We start from the raw sequence: 20,284 nt of genomic DNA on the forward strand, positions 1-20,284 counted from the left end.
CTTGTGGATATAGGTACAACAACTGCTGTTTTGCCCCTGGCACGCCCCTGGTACTCCAGACAAAAAGCGTGAGTGAGTGGTGCACCTTTCCAGGAGAGTCAGGGTGGCAGACACTGCCCTGCAAAAACCCACACTGTGTGATGTGCGAGGCGCACACAGACGGAGCTCCGTCAGGTGGGCCATTCACCGTGCTTCCGGCAGCTGAGAGAGGAGTACGATGGAGCGACTGCTCCCCAAGCCACGCTTCGCACCCCAGCCCGACTGACCAGCCCTTAGAGGCAATCCTTATCCCAAAGTTATGCATCTGACTTGTTGACTTCCCGTAGCTGCCTGGTTCTAACATGCCTGCTGTGGATATGGGTACAGTATGGCATGAGAGTTACACCTTCTCCCTTGGATTTTCAAGGGCCAGTAAAAGCTTACCGGACGCTGCCGAAACCGCGACGCTATCAGGGCACGGACCCTAAATATAAAAACCTGGAGATCTGGATTACCTTTGATTTCTTGCTTCTAATTTCTAATAAAACTGAGGTTATTGTACTTGGTCCTAAAAACCTTAGAAACAATGTTGTTGTAAAGATTCTTATTCTATTTACCCTTTTCCTCAATCTCCCTCACCTCACCAGACTTACCTTGTTTCCTATTTTACTTTCTCATCACTGATTGGCTCAGGAGTTTGTTCCTTAATTGAACTTACGTGGCACACATTATATAAGGACTGCACTCAGCGATAGCTCACTATTTTCACTGCCACATTGGGTGGCAGCTGAGGTGAGTTTGATTTGTTCTTCTGAGTTTAAACCTTTATTCTGAAGTTAGTGACTTACAGTCCAACCTTGTTTTCTCTTTCAGAGTTTAGCAATGCGTGCCTTCCTTTAAGTTATCACTGATTACAATCAAATAAACCGAGATAGACCACAACTAATTGATGGTTGTTTCTTTGCATTGAACCTCCTAATTAACATTGCGGTAAAAAAGATATTTTTAAGATTAGGCTTAAAACTTTCCTTTTTGATAAAGCATATAGTTAGGGCTGGATCACATGAACTCTCCCTTATGCTGCAGTAGGCTTAGGCTTCCCATTATGCACTGAATATTCTTCACTTACTTTTTTCATTCACTATGTGTTCATACACAACCATAATCATTAGTTATTGTTAATCTTTTTCTCTCTTCCACACATCACCCCCAACTGCTCATGGCAGATGGCTTTTCCTGCCTGAGCCTGACTTAGGGTCCATCTAGCTGTAATGCAATCCTGAGAGGTTGCGCTCACCACACATCACAGAGCTATGTGATGTGTGTTGTTAGGGCTGGGAAGAAACAAGTATAGATGACAAAAACCCATGAAGGCGCAGAAAAATGTGAAATCTATAGACAAAGGCACTGACACTATCTTCACAACCATTTTTTTTCCAACAATGTCTTTATTTATTTTGAACATAGCAGTGTACACATCTATGAAGCGTAACAAAATAAGTAGCTGAACTTACATAAACTACAAGCTAGACATACTGCCTTTATACACATACACCATATAGGAAAGGATGAGAAACGACAAAACAACAAAAACAACACACAAAAGCAAAACAAACAAACAAGGACAAAAAAAAGGGAAAAGGGGGGAACAACTGTGTGCATCTCCCATAAATTATGCACCCTCACAGGTATACTTTAAATGTAAATTAGAAAGTAGTTGTTTAATGTCAAGCAATAAACATATTCCCAAATGGACTGCAGAGGGCCACCTATGAATCGTCCCCAAAAATTTCCACCAAGTGGGGCAAGTTTTTATTAGCAAGGAAGTTTTTGAAGGGGCCCCAGATGCTATCAAAGCATCGCTGCTTACTCCTGATTGCGTAGGTGATCTTTTCTAAGGGCAGGGTAGATGTTAACTCTGAAATCCATTTACTTCTTCTCGGTCTATCCACCTCTTTCCAAGTAATGGCAATCACTCTCTTAGCCATCAGCAGCCCTATGTCTAAAAATAAGCGATGTTTCCTTGTTGTATTACAGTTAGCTGGATTGATGCCCAGCAAAAAAAGTTTGGAGAAGTGTGCCCTTTTCCTCGTCGCATTTTATACAAACATCCGGGATGGTACTGTAGAAAGCATTAAGTTTGACTGGAGTCATATACGTACGCATTAACCAGTTGTACTGCAAGAGATTTAAATGAGTGTTCACTGTTTGTGATTGTGCCCTGGCGCAAGCCCTCTCCCACTCTTCAAGGGAGATATTCTCCTGTAAGTCTTCTCTCCAGGATTCAAGCTTCTTTACGGACGTTTTTGTAGAGGCGGCTACCAGTTCATTATAGATTTTAGAAATAAAGCCCCTTCCCTGGCAATCTTTCACCATCATTTCTTCAAGGGTTGATAGGCCAGGAATGGACAAGGACTGGTTTTGCTGTGTTCTAATAAAGTCTCTCAGCTGTAAATATCTAAAGAACTGGCTGCAGGCTATGTCATGCTTGACAACCATTTCATCAAAGGACAGTAAGTGTTTATTATCTGGGTTGTAAAGATCTCCTATTTTTTGTAACCCCCTTTCAGCCCATATTTTAAATCCCCCTTCACCCCGTCCTGGGGGGAAATGATCATTTCCCCATATCGGGCTGAATACTGAGAGTGAATTAACTTCATTGAGGTGAGTCTTAACTTGATGTCGTAAGGCATTGGGCCTGAAGCAGCAATACATTTTGGTGTATTTCAGGGGACCTTGTGTGATAGTATTCATTTTCTAATTCCTTTATGTTTGCCTCTAACTTTTTTGCCTTTTGGATTGGATTGGATCTAATTATTTGGCCCCTAATAAAAGCCTTAAAAGCCTCCCATCTTATGCTTGCAAAAGTTTCTGTTTTATTCATTTCAAAATAGAGGCTAATTTGTTCATCCAAAAGCGAGACAAAACCTGGGTCTGCCAACCATTTTTGTTTGCAACGCCAAATCCTAGCATCTTTCACAAGCTTTGAGTCCTGATATACCAATGTTTCTTTCTCATCACTGATTGGCTCAGGATGAGCCAATCTCAGATCAATCTCAGAGCATGATCTGAGATTAGAATAGCCTCATTGGAGCATTCCTTGATTTTAGTCTCAACTCTGCAGATATCAAAAATAAGTAAATTCTTGAATAGGACTTGTGTGCACCAGAATAACATGAGAACTTTAGAACATCCGGATTTTCTTCCCTCCAGATAGCTATTAAGTTCAATTCCTTCATAAAGCGCTGTATAGTTACCCTACTACGGGTGTGAGACACTTCGGTTCCCGAGTTCTTATCTTTCACCGGATCTAGTACACAGTTAAAATCACCTGCCACCACACATTTACCAGGAAAAGAGGACAACATAAGGAATAAGTTTTGAAAAAAGATAGGGCCATCTGTATTAGGTGCATAGATGTTCGCCAAGATAATTTGTTCGTTTAGTAAGTTCCCTTGAATGACAAGGTAACGTCCAAATTTATCTTTGGTGACTTTGTTTACCTGGAGTGGTATGGATTTATGCACCCCTCTCGCTTGAGAGTTAAACGATGCAGACCAGATCTCGCCTCTCCACCTCCTCTTAATTTTCAAGTCCTCATTATGCATCAGATGTGTTTCCTGAAGAAACACAATGTTAGACTGCAAAAATTTTATTCTGTTCATGAATTGTTTAACTTTCTTCAGATTTCGTAACCCTCTGCTGCCCCACGTCTTGGCCGACGTGACACCGGCATAACCCTAAGTTTATTTGTCGAAATAGGGGTGATTCACCTACTCCAGTGCCCGGCAGCCTCGTCTCTGTCAGTGCGCCCCAGGGCAGCTGTGGCTACAGTGTAGCTTGCCATCACCAGTGTGTGAATGTGTGTGTGAATCGGTGAATGACTGAATGTAGTGTAAAGTGCTTTGGGGTCCTTAGGGAGTAAGTAAAGCACTATACAAATACAGGCCATTTATCATTTACCATACAACAGTAATCAAATGATAAATGGTGACAATAGTGTTTTCATTATAGAACCTTTCTAGTCTTAGTCCTCATAACAGACGCAAATGATACAGGTCTCTGATCTATGAACTTTAACCACTTTCATTACACACAAACTCTCTCACACACAATGATGGATGGTTTGGGGATAATTTGTTTATCAACAGCAGTGAATACACCAGGGGCACTGCCACAGAGGATACTCAGAAATTATGTAAAGCACTCCAAACACTGAATGGAACATGTTTGGTATTATTTTATGTTGAGAACAATTATAGTTCTGTGTACTAACTGATAGATATTTATACCTGTATTGCTCTGATATTCTCCATCAGTTGGTCAGTTCTGGAAGCTCCCAACAGGACAGAATTTACCCTTTCATTTCTAAGGCACCAGGCTGTGGGGGTTTACAGCACAGAGAGAAAATGTTAATGTCAATGATATCAAATCAAGTTAAATACAATGTTTTCTAGAAAACTGCATTGCATTTTCACAGGACAAATGTGTTTTGTATTATGTTTATTATGTTTTTTTCTTTTACTTCTACAGTCATTTGCAGAGAATATAACATACAACAATATTTAATGTAGGGAAGTCAGTGTATTATTATACATATAGTAATGTTATTCATTTACCAATAGCCAGTTGGGGAAGAGTGCAGTCTATTCTTTCAGCAACTGCCTGCAACTCCTTTAGCTTCACCTGCTGGCGGTGCCCCTCCTCATTTAGGATCTTGTCTTTTAGCCATTGATAACCCTGTTACAGATAGTTAAACAGACTGTGAGAAAATCTGATTGTTAACTAGTTTACCGAAATTACAAAGAGAAGAATAAGCTAAAAATAAAAAACTAAGCACTGCCATTCTCTTAGAGATTTCACCCAAGAAGTCCTCTTGGGATGAGATGAATCACTCTGATTCATTGGCAGCTGTAGAGTTGTGGCTTTTTAAATCTGTGACCAGAGTAAATCAGCTCACTCTCTGCCTGCTGGCCACATGTGTCCATTGATGGTCCCAGGACAGCCGTGGTCCTACATCACCATTGATTTCATTACTGGCTCTATCAGTGGGTAATAACTCTATACTAACTATTATAGACAGTTCTCCAAGGCTATGCACTCTGTCACCTTCCACAACTCCCTTAAGCTTCAGAAATGGCTCAGTTCCTCAGGAACCATGTTTTTTGGCTCTATTACCAGACATTGTCTCGGAGTGTGGACCTCAGTTCACCTCTCGAGTTTGGGATGTCACAAAACAGCTGTGTGCAGGCAGAATAGGACCTAAATGCAGACTTCACGGAGGCGAAAATGTAAACTTAAAAAGCATCTTTATTGCTGGCAGTGAAAACTTTAGAAAAACTACACTGGGAAAATATAAATTAAACACATGGAGAGACACATAGGGAAACACACAGCCATGAATGAGGGAGACTACGACACGTGACTGAGGGATACACTGACATAAATACACAGAGGTATACAGGGCAAAGAAGAATCAGCTGGAAGGCACGGCAGGCACAAAATACACAGATGAGACAGGGAAGGGCAAGCTGATGGGAGACTATCAAAGTAAAACAAGAAGTACATAGAGGCACAGACTGGAGAGAGAGAAGGAACTGGGGAACATAGATAAACATAACAGAATAAAACACGACGGGAAAAATGGCACAAGAACTCATACCACAATATTAACACAGACACACGGAGGGAGACACAGGGGGTAAAGACACAAGGGGAAATCTAATAACTAAACCTAATCAAAACAACCCAGGTAATATGGAATGATCCTTAGAAACAACAAACTAGACTTAACAAAGTACAAAAATGACAAAAAACACAATAAACTCAAACCACTGGATCACCCAGGACTGTGACAGCCAAGGTTAGAATCTCTTCTGGATTTCACATACATAAAAATGGCAGAGAGGTCTAACCAGGAGCTGGAGGCTGCTCTTCGTTGCATGGTCCAATCTCAGTCAACCTGAAGCTTGCATTTGGCTTGAGCTGAGTACACCCACAACTCCTTGACCTCCTCTGCTGCCAGTTTGTCCCCATTTGAAGTCTTATTGGGGTATTAACCATGCCTGTTCCCCATTCAGGAAAATGAACTGTCGGTCTCCTCAGTTCAATACCACCTTCATCGCCAGTGTCAGATATGGTGAACGGCCAAGCTGTCTTAGAAAAATACTCAATTACAAACTAAATTGGAAAACCTATAATGGCCCTTTTGTAATAGAAATTTAAAAAACAAAAAAATTACAACCTTACAACCTTGCTTGTGTCCAGGATACACCTCCCAGCTTAACACTCCTAGACAATTGAATTTTATGATTTACTTTTATCTTATATATATATATATGTAACTTTGCATCCCACTGTCTATATATATATATATATATATATATATATATATATATATATATATATATTGCACACTTTCTGTGCAATAATTGTTTAAACAATTATTGCACAATTATTGCACACTTTCTGTAAATCCGATAAACTTCATTTCACTTCTCAAATATTACTGTGTGTGTGTCTCCTATATGATATATTTAACTGACATTTTTTATCGTAACAACCAATGATTTATACAGGAAAATAATGACTTCTAACAAGGTTGCCCAAACTTTTGCATCCCACTGTATACATATATCTATATCTATATATATATATATATATATATATATATATATATATAGGACTAAACGCACGCATGAGGTAATCAGGGGAAGTGGAGACACATGAGGGTACAGCTGACTACAATGAAACAATGACAACACAGGGGAGAGTAAAACTAAATACAATGAGCAAAGAAACACAAGGACTTTCAACATAAAACAGGTAGCATGACGGAACACAGACGTGACCTGAACTTGACAACATAAACCACGCAGGCATAACATAAGAGGTAAGACACACACAACAACAAGGGGAACTTCAACACAAGGGAAGATGACATAAGGAGTCTAAATGAATAAAGAGCTGAAACTAGGCAACCTTGGAACAGGTAGCATGACGGAACACAGACTCAAAAAAGATTCAATGAGCCAAAACATAAACAATGAATATCAAAATACAATGAAACACAAAAAACTGGGTCAAACAACCCAGGACCATGACAGTTCCTTTGTTTAATACCAGATGGATATTAAATATTGGGATATTACCTTAAGTGAAGCACGTGAATAAGGAGGGATTCCATTGTTATATTTCCCTGAGATGATCCCACAAGCCAGTGGACACCATGTCATAGCTCCAATGCCTGCATGTCCAAAAGGATTACATACAGAATATTTAAAAAATAATTTCTTTAATTTCCAGATTATGAATCGGTGTTCAGAAGGCCACTTAACATATGGTTACATTGTAACCTTGGTTCGCTGAGTGAGATAATATCTCTCCACTCCATTACATATTCCATATGTATGGGGTATGACCCAGAGAACAAAGGTTACAATGTAACCTTACATTCTCTATCATATCGAGACTCTCCAGTCTGTTATATATTCCATATGTACGGGGTAACTCTGTAAGACACCCCACGAGAAGACTACAATCCCAGAATGTATTAACGAACTATTTACAAATGTACATATAGATATGCCACCCCGGTCAGGGCTTCGCCAGACGCAAGACTAGCCTGAACTGGTCCCAAAAGACGTAAGGACTGCAACTGAGCGGCCACTCTAGGTCAGCCCGCAAGATGCTAGGCTGACCGGGGAACGATGGCTACCGCCAATGGGCACCCAGCATCTGCTCTCAAGAGATGAGCAGGCTGCCACGTTCAAGCGGAAAAAATGCATAAAGGTGGTGGCCGAGGACAAAGTCGTCAATGTACAAATGGCCGAGAGGACAGCGCCCCTCCATATGGCCCAAGAAGTCCACCCTACAGGTCAAGTGGGCCTGAACACCCGAGGGAAGAGGAGCTCCTACTGAGGCATAAGCCTGCAGGATTAACTGGGACTTAGACCACTAGTCCATTGTCCAAAGTGACGGGGTACGTGCAACATACAGAACCAGAGCTCGGATAGGTCACAGAGCCTGCAGACGCAGAGCTGCCTCTCATTCCAACCCTTCAGTGGGAGCTGAGTGCTGCTCAACCGTTTGAGAAAAGTAAAAGTCCGAGAGGACTTGTGGCAAGAAGGCAAGAAGGCAGGGTTGGGCCCGAGGACCACCCCCTTCCCATCAAGCAGTCACTGTGGCCGACAGTGCATGGAGCTCACTTATTCTTCTGGTGGAAGTTATGGCCAGAAGGCGGTCTTAAGCAATAGCCACTTCAACTTAGCATCTTCCAGGGGCTCAAATGGAGGGCACTGGAGGGCACTAAGGACCAGTTCCAGGTCCCAAGGGGAAACCGAGCTGTTAGGTGCTGGACACCCCTAGCAACCGCAAAATCAAAGCGGCGTTAGCGTTGCTGAGCACTGAGCGACCAAGGTGAACAGCCTTAATCACAGCCACTAACCCATGAAGGATAACAGCAGCTCTGCCTGCCTCTAGCTGGGACTGCAGGATGGTATTGACTGTGGCACCTTGGGTGTCCAGTCCATGGACCACCATGGCATCAACTGTCACACCATGGGGTCCAGCCTGTGGACCACGCACCAGGAAGCAAACAGTCCCCAGTGATAGCAGTAGGAAGCCCTCGTGGATGGTGCACAAGATTCCTGCATGGTGTTCACGACAGGGGCAGGAGGTCTTAAGGAGCGCAGCCTCTCCCCCTCAGGGGCCAGGCCATCAGCCGCAGCCTTGCGGGGAAAGGATGGAAGAGCGACCCTCCGGCCTGGGGCAGGAGGTCCCAGGGCATGCGTTCCAGGAGGGGTGGGATTACTTAAAACCAGGGCGGAGGACCGAGTGGAGGAGGGAGAAAGGGGGGAAGGTGTAAAGGAGTGCCTGGGGCCAGGGATGCACGAGGGCACCTCACCCTAGAGGGGTGTCGTCGGACTTCAGGGAGAAGTACAGAGGGCAAGTGTGTCAATTCCCTGGAGGCAAAGAAGTCAGCCTCTGCCCTTAACTCCCCTGGGCATGGACTGCCCCTGGACATAATGTCTGCTGCCATGTTCAGGGAACTTGGCACATGAACTGCCCAGAGGGAGAGGAATTGGCAGTGAGCCCACTGCCGCAGCTGGGCGGCCAGTTTGCAGAGGGGAGGAGAGCCCAGCCCCTCCTGCTGGTTGATATAGGCCGCGGCAACTGTGCTGTCTGTCTAGACAACCACGCAATCGAGACAGGAAGTGCCGAAGTGCCAGGAACATGGCCAGTACTATGGGCAGAACTTTGTGCCATCAGAAACTGAATTTGAAGTTAATTCATTTGCTTTGAAACTGTATTTTGTCCTTTAAAAATGTAGCTCTTGAATAATTTCAGTTTAATTTATCACCATTCAGTTTCAGTTGGAATTTCAGTTCCAAAATTCTTTTTTTTGTTACTTGCATCCAGTTCCTCTTCCAGGGTAATTGAGCGCAGATTAATAGAACTACATTTTACCAGCGGACCGAAAGTGTTACTGATGGGAATCTACATTATCTTGAGCTAGAGCTGGATTAAGACTTCAGAAGTCAGCAGATAAACTCTCTGGTTGGTAATAAATGTATCACATGTATAAGAACAAGCGTCATGTTAAAAAATGATAGTTGTACAGTAACTTTTATGCTTATGATTTAGCGTAGTTTGCCCTTGGTTCAGCTTTGACAAACAAATATGATTGACTGTTTCTTATAGAATTCCACAGTTGTCATATTGTACCCTCTCAGAGCCCCCTACAGTAGGGAAACATACAAATGAATGTCCAAAACATTGTATTTTAGGTTTATTAATGTCTTGCACAACATCCCAACACAACTCTTCAGCTAACTTAATAACGTTAGCTAAAGTGAATAGTTTAATTCATTAGTGTAGCATTACTGGATCACCTCTGTTTGAAGTGATATAATATGGTATACAACTATTACTGAAACAGCAAAGTTTGTAAAAAGAAACTTTAACAAACAAAAAAAACCCCAAGACTTCTCATTCTCTAAACGTTTGGCCACAGCTGTAGATTACACTATCAGTGCTTGTTGACTCTTGTCAATAATTACATTTCTAAATTAAGATAAAACAATACATGCAGGATGCAGGGGAACCCAACCCGGAAACAGGTCCCAAAAACCACTATCACAACACTATCACAACACACACAGTCACAACCCACGCACACAGTCACATAGTACCACAGGTAGGGATGGGTACCGATATCCGGTGCCATTATGGCACCCAGTGCATTTTGGTGCTTTATTTCGGTGCTTTTTTCCCCTGAGATGTCATACATTTTCGATTCTAGCCAAACATTTTACCTTTCCAGGGATAGTAGGCAGGCCCAGGTATGTGCGTTCTTTTAGAGCAGAGCTACAGATTAAAAATGCCCAAGGCGAAGTGGTCAAAAGTCTGGCTGTACTTCACAGCAAAAGATGCAAACTCAGCAGCCTGAAGATGCAAACTCAGCAGCCTAAGGTGATACTGTGCAAAGGAGGTAACACCTCGAATCTGATGAAACACGCATAGCGTTTTTTTAAAAGCCGAGAAGAGCACCATATTTGATAGCTTGCTGCAAGACCTCACACCAAGCACATATACTGCGGGTGTGGTGCGTGTTATCGAACCTGGAGTTAGCAACATGCCCCAAGAACCCAAATAGAACCCAAACCGTTTTTCCCCACTCGGTGACACACCCGCCGGGGGTCAAACTCTGGTAATTGGTGATTCTGTTCTCAGACATGTGAAGCTAGAGACACCGGCAACCATAGTCAATTGTCTTCCAGGGCCAGAGCAGGCGACATTGAAGGAAATTTAAAACTGCTGGCTAAGGGTAAACGTAAATTCAGTAAAATCATAATTCACGTCGGCAGTAATGACACCCGGTTACGCCAATCGGAGGTCACTAAAATCAATATTGAATCGATGTGCAACTTTGCTAAAACAATGTCGGACTCTGTAGTTTTCTCTGGTCCCCTCCCCAATCAGACCAGGAGTGACATGTTTAGCCGCATGTTCTCCTTAAATTGCTGGCTGTCTGAGTGGTGTCCCAGAAACGATGTGGGCTTCATAGATAATTGGCAAACCTTCTGGAGGAAACCTGGTCTTGTTAGGAGAGACGGCATCCATCCCACTTTGGATGGAGCAGCTCTCATTTCTAGAAATATGGACAAATTTATTAAACCCCCCAAAATATGACTATCCAGAGTTGGGACCAGGAAGCAGAGTTGCAGTCTTACACGCCTCTCTGCAGCTTCTCTCCTCCTGCTACCCCCCCAAAAACCCATCTCCATAGAGACTGTGTCAGCTTCCAAAAAGACAAAAAACAAACTAAAAACCAGCAACAAACAACTTAAACATAAACAATTACAAAGAAAGAACAGTACAGTATCCACATCTGAACCAAAGAGTAAAACAGTGAAATGTGGATTATTAAATATTAGGTCTCTCTCCTCCAAGTCTCTGTTAGTACATGACTTAATAATTGATCAACAAATTGATTTACTCTGCCTTACAGAAACCTGGTTGCAGCAGGATGATTATGTTAGTTTAAATGAATCAACACCCCCGAGTCATTCTAACTACCAGAAACCTCGAAGCACAGGCCGAGGGGGCGGTGTGGCAGCAATTTTTCACACCAGCCTATTAATTAATGAAAGACCAAGACAGACTTTTAATTCATTTGAAAGCCTGATGCTTAACATTGTCCACCCCAGCTGTGAAACTCAGAAACCAGTCTTACTTGTTATCATCTATCGTCCACCTGGGCCTTACACAGAGTTTCTGTCTGATTTCTCAGACTTTATATCTAATTTAGTTCTGAGCTCAAATAAAATAATTATTGTGGGTGATTTTAACATCCATGTAGATGCTAAAAATGACAGCCTCAACATGGCATTTAGTCTGTTATTAGACTCAATTGGCTTCTCTCAAAATGTAAAAGAACCCACCCACCACTTTAATCACACTCTAGATCTTGTTTTAACATATGGCATAGAAACTGAACATTTAACAGTGTTTCCTGAAAACCCTCTCCTGTCTGATCATTTCCTGATAACATTTACATTTACAATAATTGATTACACAGCGGTGGAGAGTAGATTTTATCAAAGTAGATGTCTTTCTGAAAGCGCTGTAACTAAGTTTAAGAATATAATCCACCCACTGTTATCATCTTCAATGCCCTGTACCAACACAGAGCAGAGCAGCTATCTGAACGCTACCCCAACAGAGGTCGATTATCTTGTTAATAATTTCACCTCCTCACTACGTACGACTCTGGATACTGTAGCTCCAGTGAAAACTAAGGTCTCTAATCAGAAGTACCTGACTCCGTGGTATAATTCTCAAACACGTACCCTAAAGCAGATGACTCATAATCTGGAGAGGAAATGGCGTGTCACAAATTTAGAGGATCATCATTTAGCCTGGAGAAATAGTTTGCTGCTTTATAAGAAAGCCCTCCGCAAAGCCAGAACATCTTGATCACTGATTGAAGAAAATAAGAACAACCCCAGGTTTCTCTTCAGCACTGTAGCCAGGCTGACAAAGAGTCAGAGCTCTGTTGAGCCAACCATCCCTTTAACGTTAACTAGTAATGACTTCATGAACTTCTTCACAAATAAAATTTTTATCATTAGAGAAAAAATTACCAGTAATCATCCCACAGATGTAATATTATCTACAGCTACTCTTAGTACCATTGATGTTAAGTTAGACTCTTTTTCTCCAATTGATCTTTCTGAGTTAACTTCAATAATTACTTCCTCCAAACCATCAACGTGTCTTTTAGACCCCATTCCTACAAAACTGCTCAAAGAAGTCCTGCCATTAATTAATTCTTCGATCTTAAATATGATCAACCTATCTCTAATAATCGGCTATGTACCACAGGCCTTCAAGCTGGCTGTAGTTAAACCTTTACTCAAAAAAGCCATCTCTAGACCCAGCAGTCTTAGCTAATTATAGGCCAATCTCCAACCTTCCTTTCATATCAAAAATCCTTGAAAGAGTAGTTGTCAAACAGCTAACAGATCATCTGCAGAGGAATGGTTTATTTGAAGAGTTTCAGTCAGGTTTCAGAGCTCAGCACAGCACAGAAACAGCTTTAGTGAAGGTTACAAATGATCTTCTTATGGCCTCTGACAGTGGACTCATCTCTGTGCTTGTCCTGCTAGACCTCAGTGCAGCGTTCGATACTGTTGACCATAATATCCTATTAGAGCGATTAGAACATGCTGTAGGTATTACAGGTACTGCACTGCAGTGGTTTGTATCATATCTATCTAATAGACTCCAATTTGTGCATGTAAATGGAGAGTCCTCTTCACACACTGAGGTTAATTATGGAGTTCCACAGGGTTCAGTGCTAGGACCAATTCTGTTTACATTATACATGCTTCCCTTAGGCAGCATCATTAGAAGACATAGCATACATTTTCACTGCTATGCAGATGACACCCAGCTCTATCTGTCCATGAAGCCAGATAACACACACCAATTAGTTAAACTGCAGGAATGTCTTAAAGACATAAAGACCTGGATGGCCGCTAACTTTCTGCTTCTTAATTCAGATAAAACTGAGGTTATTGTACTCGGCCCTGAAAATCTTAGAAATATGGTATCTAACCAGATTCATACTCTGGATGGCATTACCTTGGCCTCCAGTAACGCTGTGAGGAACCTTGGAGTCATTTTTGACCAGGACATGTCCTTCAATGCACATATTAAACAAATATGTAAGACTGCTTTCTTCCATTTGCGCAACATCTCTAAAATTAGAAATATCCTGTCTCAGAGTGACGCTGAAAAAGTAGTTCATGCATTTATTACTTCCAGGCTGGACTACTGTAATTCATTATTATCAGGATGTCCAAAAAACTCACTGAAAAGCCTTCAGCTAATCCAAAATGCTGCAGCAAGAGTACTGACAGGGACTAGAAAGAGAGAGCATATTTCTCCTGTTTTGGCTTCCCTTCATTGGCTTCCTGTTAAGTCCAGAATTGAATTCAAAATCCTGCTCCTCACATACAAGGTCTTAAATAATCAGGCCCCATCTTATCTTAATGACCTTGTAGTACCATATCACCCTATTAGAGCACTTCGCTCTCGCTCTGCAGGCCTACTTGTTGTTCCTAGAGTATTTAAAAGTAGAATGGGAGGCAGAGCCTTCAGTTTTCAGGCCCCTCTTCTGTGGAACCAGCTTCCAGTTTGGATTCGGGAGACAGAAACTATCTCGACTTTTAAGATTAGGCTTAAAACTTTCCTTTTTGCTAAAGCATATAGTTAGGGCTGGACCAGGTGACCCTGAATCCTCCCTTAGTTATGCTGCAATAGACGTAGGCTGCCGGGGGATTCCCATGATGCATTGAGTTTTTCCTTTCCAGTCACCTTTCTCACTCACTATGTATTAATAGACCTCTCTGCATTGAATCATATCTGTTATTAACCTCTGTCTCTCTTCCACAGCATGTCTTTTATCCTGTCTTCCTTCTCTCACCCCAACCGGTCGCAGCAGATGGCCGCCCCTCCCTGAGCCTGGTTCTGCTGGAGGTTTCTTCCTGTTAAAAGGGAGTTTTTCCTTCCCACTGTCGCCAAAGTGCTTGCTCATAGGGGGTCATATGATTGTTGGGTTTTTCTCTGTATCTATGAAGCGCCTTGAGGCGACTTTTGTTGTGATTTGGCGCTATATAAATAAAATTGAATTGAATTGAATTGAAATAGGAGAGTCCTAGCCCTAGCCCTAGCCACCGGTTCCAACCAAAGGAGGTATGTTGTATCAACAGAAAAGGCTAACTTGGTTATCATTTTGCAGAAAAAAAGAGACTGCTAAAAATAAAAACATAAGAGGTTTTTTGGACAAAGTTTGTGTTCGCATTTCTCTAAGCTCCGGTTCAAGCACCGTTTAAGCACCAGCACCATTTCAAAAGTACCAGTTTGGCACCAGTATCGGATAAAACCTAAACGATACCCATCCCTAACCACAGGTAGTGTGAGTACAAGAAAATAATTATTATAATATGATGTGTTAAATTTGTTTAGATCAGAGGAATAAGGAAGGATTTGTCTGTGTTTTAGTTTGGCTTAGTTGTAGGCCTGAGAGTGTGTGTAATTGTTTAGAGAGTAAACGGGTACGCGCACACACAGGCACTCACGTGCTCGTGCATACACACAGACAGAGTTTGCAGCACACCATGGGGGTTTTATGATGGGGTCACTTCTACAAAACTGTGTTTCACAGACAGAGGAGTAGAAGATTTGCAGAGGGACATAGGCCGTGCACATCTCCCCTTCTAGCAGATGCATGCTTAAATGAAGATGAATGAAGATGAATAAAGGTTTTTGTGAAAATGATTAATGAGTTCCGGTGCCGTCTCTGGATGCCCGAGGAATAAAAGAACCTGGGTGTAACTGATTTCACAGCAGTAGGCAGTGTTGGGGAGTTGGGGAGAAACGGAATACATATACCGTGTTATGTATTTAAAATACAAAATATGAGTAACTGTATTCCATTACAGTTACCGTTTAAAAGGTAGTATTCAGAATACAGTTACTTTGTTGAAATAAATGGATTACATGGCGGTCTTTTCCTGTTTCATATGTTAGGCTTTGCTCTCTCTGTTTTTGGTAATTCCACACTGGTGGAATCCCAAACAAAACACGCATTAAGAGGCTCTGATGCCTGTGTGTCAATTTCGCGGTCCATGTCACCCCACCTTGTGGCCCACATGAAGAAATATTGTTTAAAATTATTATTCAAAAAGTTATTTAATATGAAGGTGATATGAGCAGAGTGTTCCAAGCATTGCCCTATACCCGTTATGTGCAAAAATAGGAGAGTTGAAAAGTACGAGTTATCACTGAGCAGAGACGGGAGATGGAAGCATGTAAATATAATAACAACCACTGCAGCCAAAAAGACTTGACTGTACACTGTGTTCGTGTTTTCCTCCGAAACAATAAGCAGCCTTTCAATGCCTCTCTCTGTCTCTCGCTAGCAAAGTTGTCCCAGACAAGTGCTAACGAAGAAGCTGTCTTTGTTTTGTAATGAGCTTTTGTAATCTTTCGGCTACGAGGTCGACACGGAACCAGACGTATTAGCCAGAGGTCCCTTTACTACGGTTCGGAGCAACAGACCTGTTTTATATACGTGCTGAATAATTTTCTATACGAGATCACTGCAAAAAATCGCAGCCTTACCTAATGTCCACCCTACTGTTACTCATTTGATATTAAGATTTAAAGATCTAGTTGGTATTGGTATGGTGAGTAACCCTCAGTAATAGTAATAAATCACATAGCAATAGTAGATCCATGTAGTTGTAAAAAGCTTGATAATATATTAAGTAATCCAAAGTATTCAGAATACGTTATTCTCATTGAGTAAAGTTACGGAATACACTACAAAATACATTTTGAGGCATGTATTCTGTAATCTGTAATAGAATACATTTTAAAAGTAACCTTCCCAACACTTCACATAGGTATATTCCCCCACACATGCTCAACACAAGTGGAGATAGTTTTGATGTAATAGAGAACATTTGGATAAACAAGGATCAGATATTAGCATTGCTGATTGAATATCTTAGAAAATGCATTAACATATCCATACTAATTAAATTTAGAACACCAAGGTCAGGTAATTTTTCTCCATGTGCAAGTAATATTGATAGGATTACAAACTCCATTAAGTGTTCTAGAGTTAAGAATGAACAGTCATAATTTTTGGGACATGATGCTGTACATATCAGTGGTGGCTTGCTTACCTATCTTGTGGAAGAGTTCAGGAAGGTGCACTTCAACCTTTTCTCTTTGGAACATGTGGTACTCTGCCTGTTCACAAATTGGAGGGATCATGTTGAACTGTCGTGCCACAGAGTATGCCTCCTACAAATAATAGAGGAAAAAGCACCAAACATTTTTATTGGTCCATGATTTTCACCAAGAAACTGACTCTGTTTCAGTAAGTACTGAGTAATCCAATCCATTTAAGTGGAAGCATGTAATGTAGGCACAACCTTGTTTCTCGATTTTTTAAATTAATTAATTAATTTATTTTTAAGTTTTTGCAGATAGGACACATATGACTGGGGGACAAGAAAGAAAGAAAGAAAGAAAGAAACAGTGAGAGAAGACATTTAAAAAAAAAAAATGTAAAAATCCCCTGATCACCTGTTGAGAGAAAAGCAAAAACGAAAAAAGAGGGGAAAAAAAGCAATATAATAAACACAACACCATTGCAAGTACGTAGATATTGAATGTTATTGTGCAGCATGCAAGACCACACAAGCACACAATGTGCTTTGAGGTAGCAGCCAAGGAAGACATAGTTTGTGTCTGTGAGGACCACAGGACACCTGTGTAAACACATGACCACACTTGTATTCAAAAGGTTTCTCCATGTAATGATCTGCTAGAGGGCTGTGGGAAGCCATAGCCATGTCCCCGGCGCATGAAACAGGCATGGAGGAGATCCAGGCCCAGACATCCAGAGGTTCCCAGAGCATAAAAGCCTAAGAAGGACCATCAGAGGGGCAACGGTGCCACCCTCAGGGAAAGAGCTGAAAGGAGCCTTAGGTGTGGAGTCAGCCAGCAGTCACCATGCAGAAGCCACAGGGAGCTGCAGTGACGTGCCTGTGGGCTCTGCCAGCAGCTAGCCACGCCAAAGTGGACCGAGCCCCAGGCCCAGAGGCCCAAGGTCCAAAGGCCCCCCCACCCCCCAGAAGGAGTCAAATGTGATGGACTTACAATTTAAAACACACATAAATGTTGTATTTTACATCTGATTGCCCTAAGGCCTTATGAGGTCCTCCACACTATGCACTTGAGCATATAAAAGTGATGATCACCTCTTTCATTGAAGTTTGAGTGTTTTAACCCTTTCATGCATAGTAGTCACTATAGTGGACAGCTATTCAAAGGCTGTTTTCTTGTATTTGTGTCAGTGTTAATGGTATGTTTGCACATAAACCACTACACTGGATACTGTTGTGTCACTCCATACCGTGCAACCCACTGGTCATTTAATGTTACTATAGATGCATGCAGTGTTGGGGAGTAACGGAATACATGTACCGGAATGTACTGGAATACAATTTTAAATTAAATTTCTTCATTTAGTGACAATCATTTTCAAACCAGTACATTGGATTTCAAATTAGGCTAATTCAAATTCAATTTTAGAAGCTTTTATTTGAGTTGAGCAATTGAGATTGAATCTGAGCAATTCAGATTCGAATTTAACTTACAGTGGTTCCTCACTATTCATGCCTGTCTGAGAAAAGTGTATAAAGTGTGTAGTGAGGGGTTTTACAGCCTTAAAACATCTATAATTATTGTAAAAAATAAAGTTCCAAAGTCACCTCAACAGTCAGTGCAGCGCACACACTACATGCTGCTAAAGGTCGTAAACATGCAATTATTAAACCTAGGCGAAACTGTCCCCAGATATAACATATAGTTAGAGTAAGTCAGGCATGTACTAACTATAGCCTTTACACTATGCATTTTGCCCTTGTATTTTATTTGCAGCAGAACTATGGGATATTTGTGTACATCCTCATGCACAACTTAATCTCCACCTATTTTGCTTCCAACAATGCCCTGGGCCAAACAAGGGTTTGCTGGACCAGGATCTGCATCCACCATAGCCTGGTGTATACCCCCTCAGCACCTTAGAGAGACATACAGTGTATCATTAAGAGGGAAGGTGTTGGAGGGCCAGCGACACAGAACACCAGTCCCACTACCTGGGACCTGTGGAGCAACAGCAGAGCGAAGGAGGTTCGTGGCCAATTGCGACTGCTGCCGGTTTTTTGCCTATGCCAGGTGAAAAGCCAGTCCTCTGGCTCCATCCAGCCCTCCCGGAAACGCTAATGATAATCTTTTGGCGTGAGACCTAGGGCAAGGGCAAGCTGAGAGGCGCTGCCTGGGCTTCGTTGGACCTCAGCGGGAGCAACCTCAGTGCCCACTCCTCCTCCAATGGCATGGCTCTGCCATGACCTGAAAGACCTCCTGGTGGCAGTGTCAGCAGGGAACCAGCCCAAGCAATCAGACTCTCTAACACCTTTATCCAGGGTTCAGACTGGTCCTGCCACTGTTACAACTGGCGGTAAAACACCACTGCCTGCTCCTGTTGCATGGCCGCCAGCTCACCCACCATATGGGCCAGGACCTCAGCTGGCTGGATCTGTCACAGGTCCAAATTACTGGTGGCTTGGGTTGGGACCCACACAGTTTGTTTTATTTGCATTCCCTGCAAAAGCTTTCCAGATGTCCTCATCTGGGTTCACACCATGCACAGATCTCCTCTCCGGTCCCAGCAACATCCTCAAAAGGGGGGACATGATTGTATGATCGATATCAAGTGTGTGAGGATGGATGAAACCCACTGTTCCATCCATCCTCTGCAGCTGAGCCACAAACCACACCCAGCCACACAGAGATTAATTAATACTTTGAATTATAACTGATGATGCTTAGATTAGACTGAATTCCACCTTTATACCAATTGTATACTGTCCGGTATAAAGATAGTGTTAATACTATACTGTCAGTGTAAAGAATGAAAATAGATACGAAACATCTGCTTACATCTTGCTGAATTCAGCTGTGTAAATTCACAAAGAATAGAATAGAATAGAATAGAATAGAATAGAATAGAATAGAACAGAATAGAATAGAATAATCATGATCCTGGGTCTGTTGACCCAGCGTTTTGTGCTTTCTATTATTGTGATGTATTTTGGTTCTGGTTTTCTTGCTCTTTGGTTTTTGGTTCTGTTCTTCCTCAGTTTAGTGTTTAGTCATTTCTGCATGTGTATTCCTCTGTGTAAAGTCAGTGTTTCTAAGTCTGTGTCTTTTCATGTGTGAGTTCCTGTTTTACTTTGAAGGTCCGTGGCTGATGTTAGTGTGTTTAGTTTTTGTTTCCCCTGTCCCGTCATGTCTAATTACTCCCAACACGTTTCATTCCCTTGGTATCCTTCTGTGTATTTAAGCCTTGTGTCTGCCTCTGTTAGTTGCTGGTTTGTCTGCGTTATATGGTGTTTAGCTCTGTGGACAAATTAATTAATTTGTTACTGGAGCATGAGGGGAAAGAATTTCGCTAAGCTGTGGCTAACCGGTTACAGCAATTGGTTTCTGGTCTCCCCTGGCTCACTTCACCTGCTCGCACAGAATTTCTTCTGATCAAGCTTCACCTTCACCCCCGGCTGCTACCACCCACCCAGCAACTAATGCTTCGCTGCCCGGCCCATCGGCCCAGCCTTTGAAAGGGAAACGGTGCTTACGCCGTCGACGCCCCTGACCA

The 20,284-nt window shown here is 42.1% G+C and overlaps 1 protein-coding gene across 1 annotated transcript in view; it reads right to left on the reverse strand.

The window, feature by feature from the left end:
* Positions 1-20,284, reverse strand: part of LOC146364362 (voltage-gated potassium channel subunit beta-2-like) — a 196,451-nt gene that overhangs the window by 19,731 nt on the left and 156,436 nt on the right. The window contains exons 11-14 of the mRNA XM_084916417.1: positions 16,743-16,863; positions 7,131-7,225; positions 4,599-4,719; positions 4,272-4,360 (exon numbers count right to left, since the gene is read on the reverse strand). Of these exons, the coding sequence (XP_084772543.1) occupies positions 4,272-4,360; positions 4,599-4,719; positions 7,131-7,225; positions 16,743-16,863 (426 nt within the window). The remainder of the gene's footprint in view (positions 1-4,271; positions 4,361-4,598; positions 4,720-7,130; positions 7,226-16,742; positions 16,864-20,284) is intronic.

Source organism: Perissodus microlepis, chromosome 20 (assembly GCF_051167445.1).
Source record: "Perissodus microlepis isolate ML-2025 ecotype Zambia chromosome 20, ASM5116744v1, whole genome shotgun sequence".
Taxonomy (NCBI): Eukaryota; Metazoa; Chordata; class Actinopteri; order Cichliformes; family Cichlidae; genus Perissodus; species Perissodus microlepis.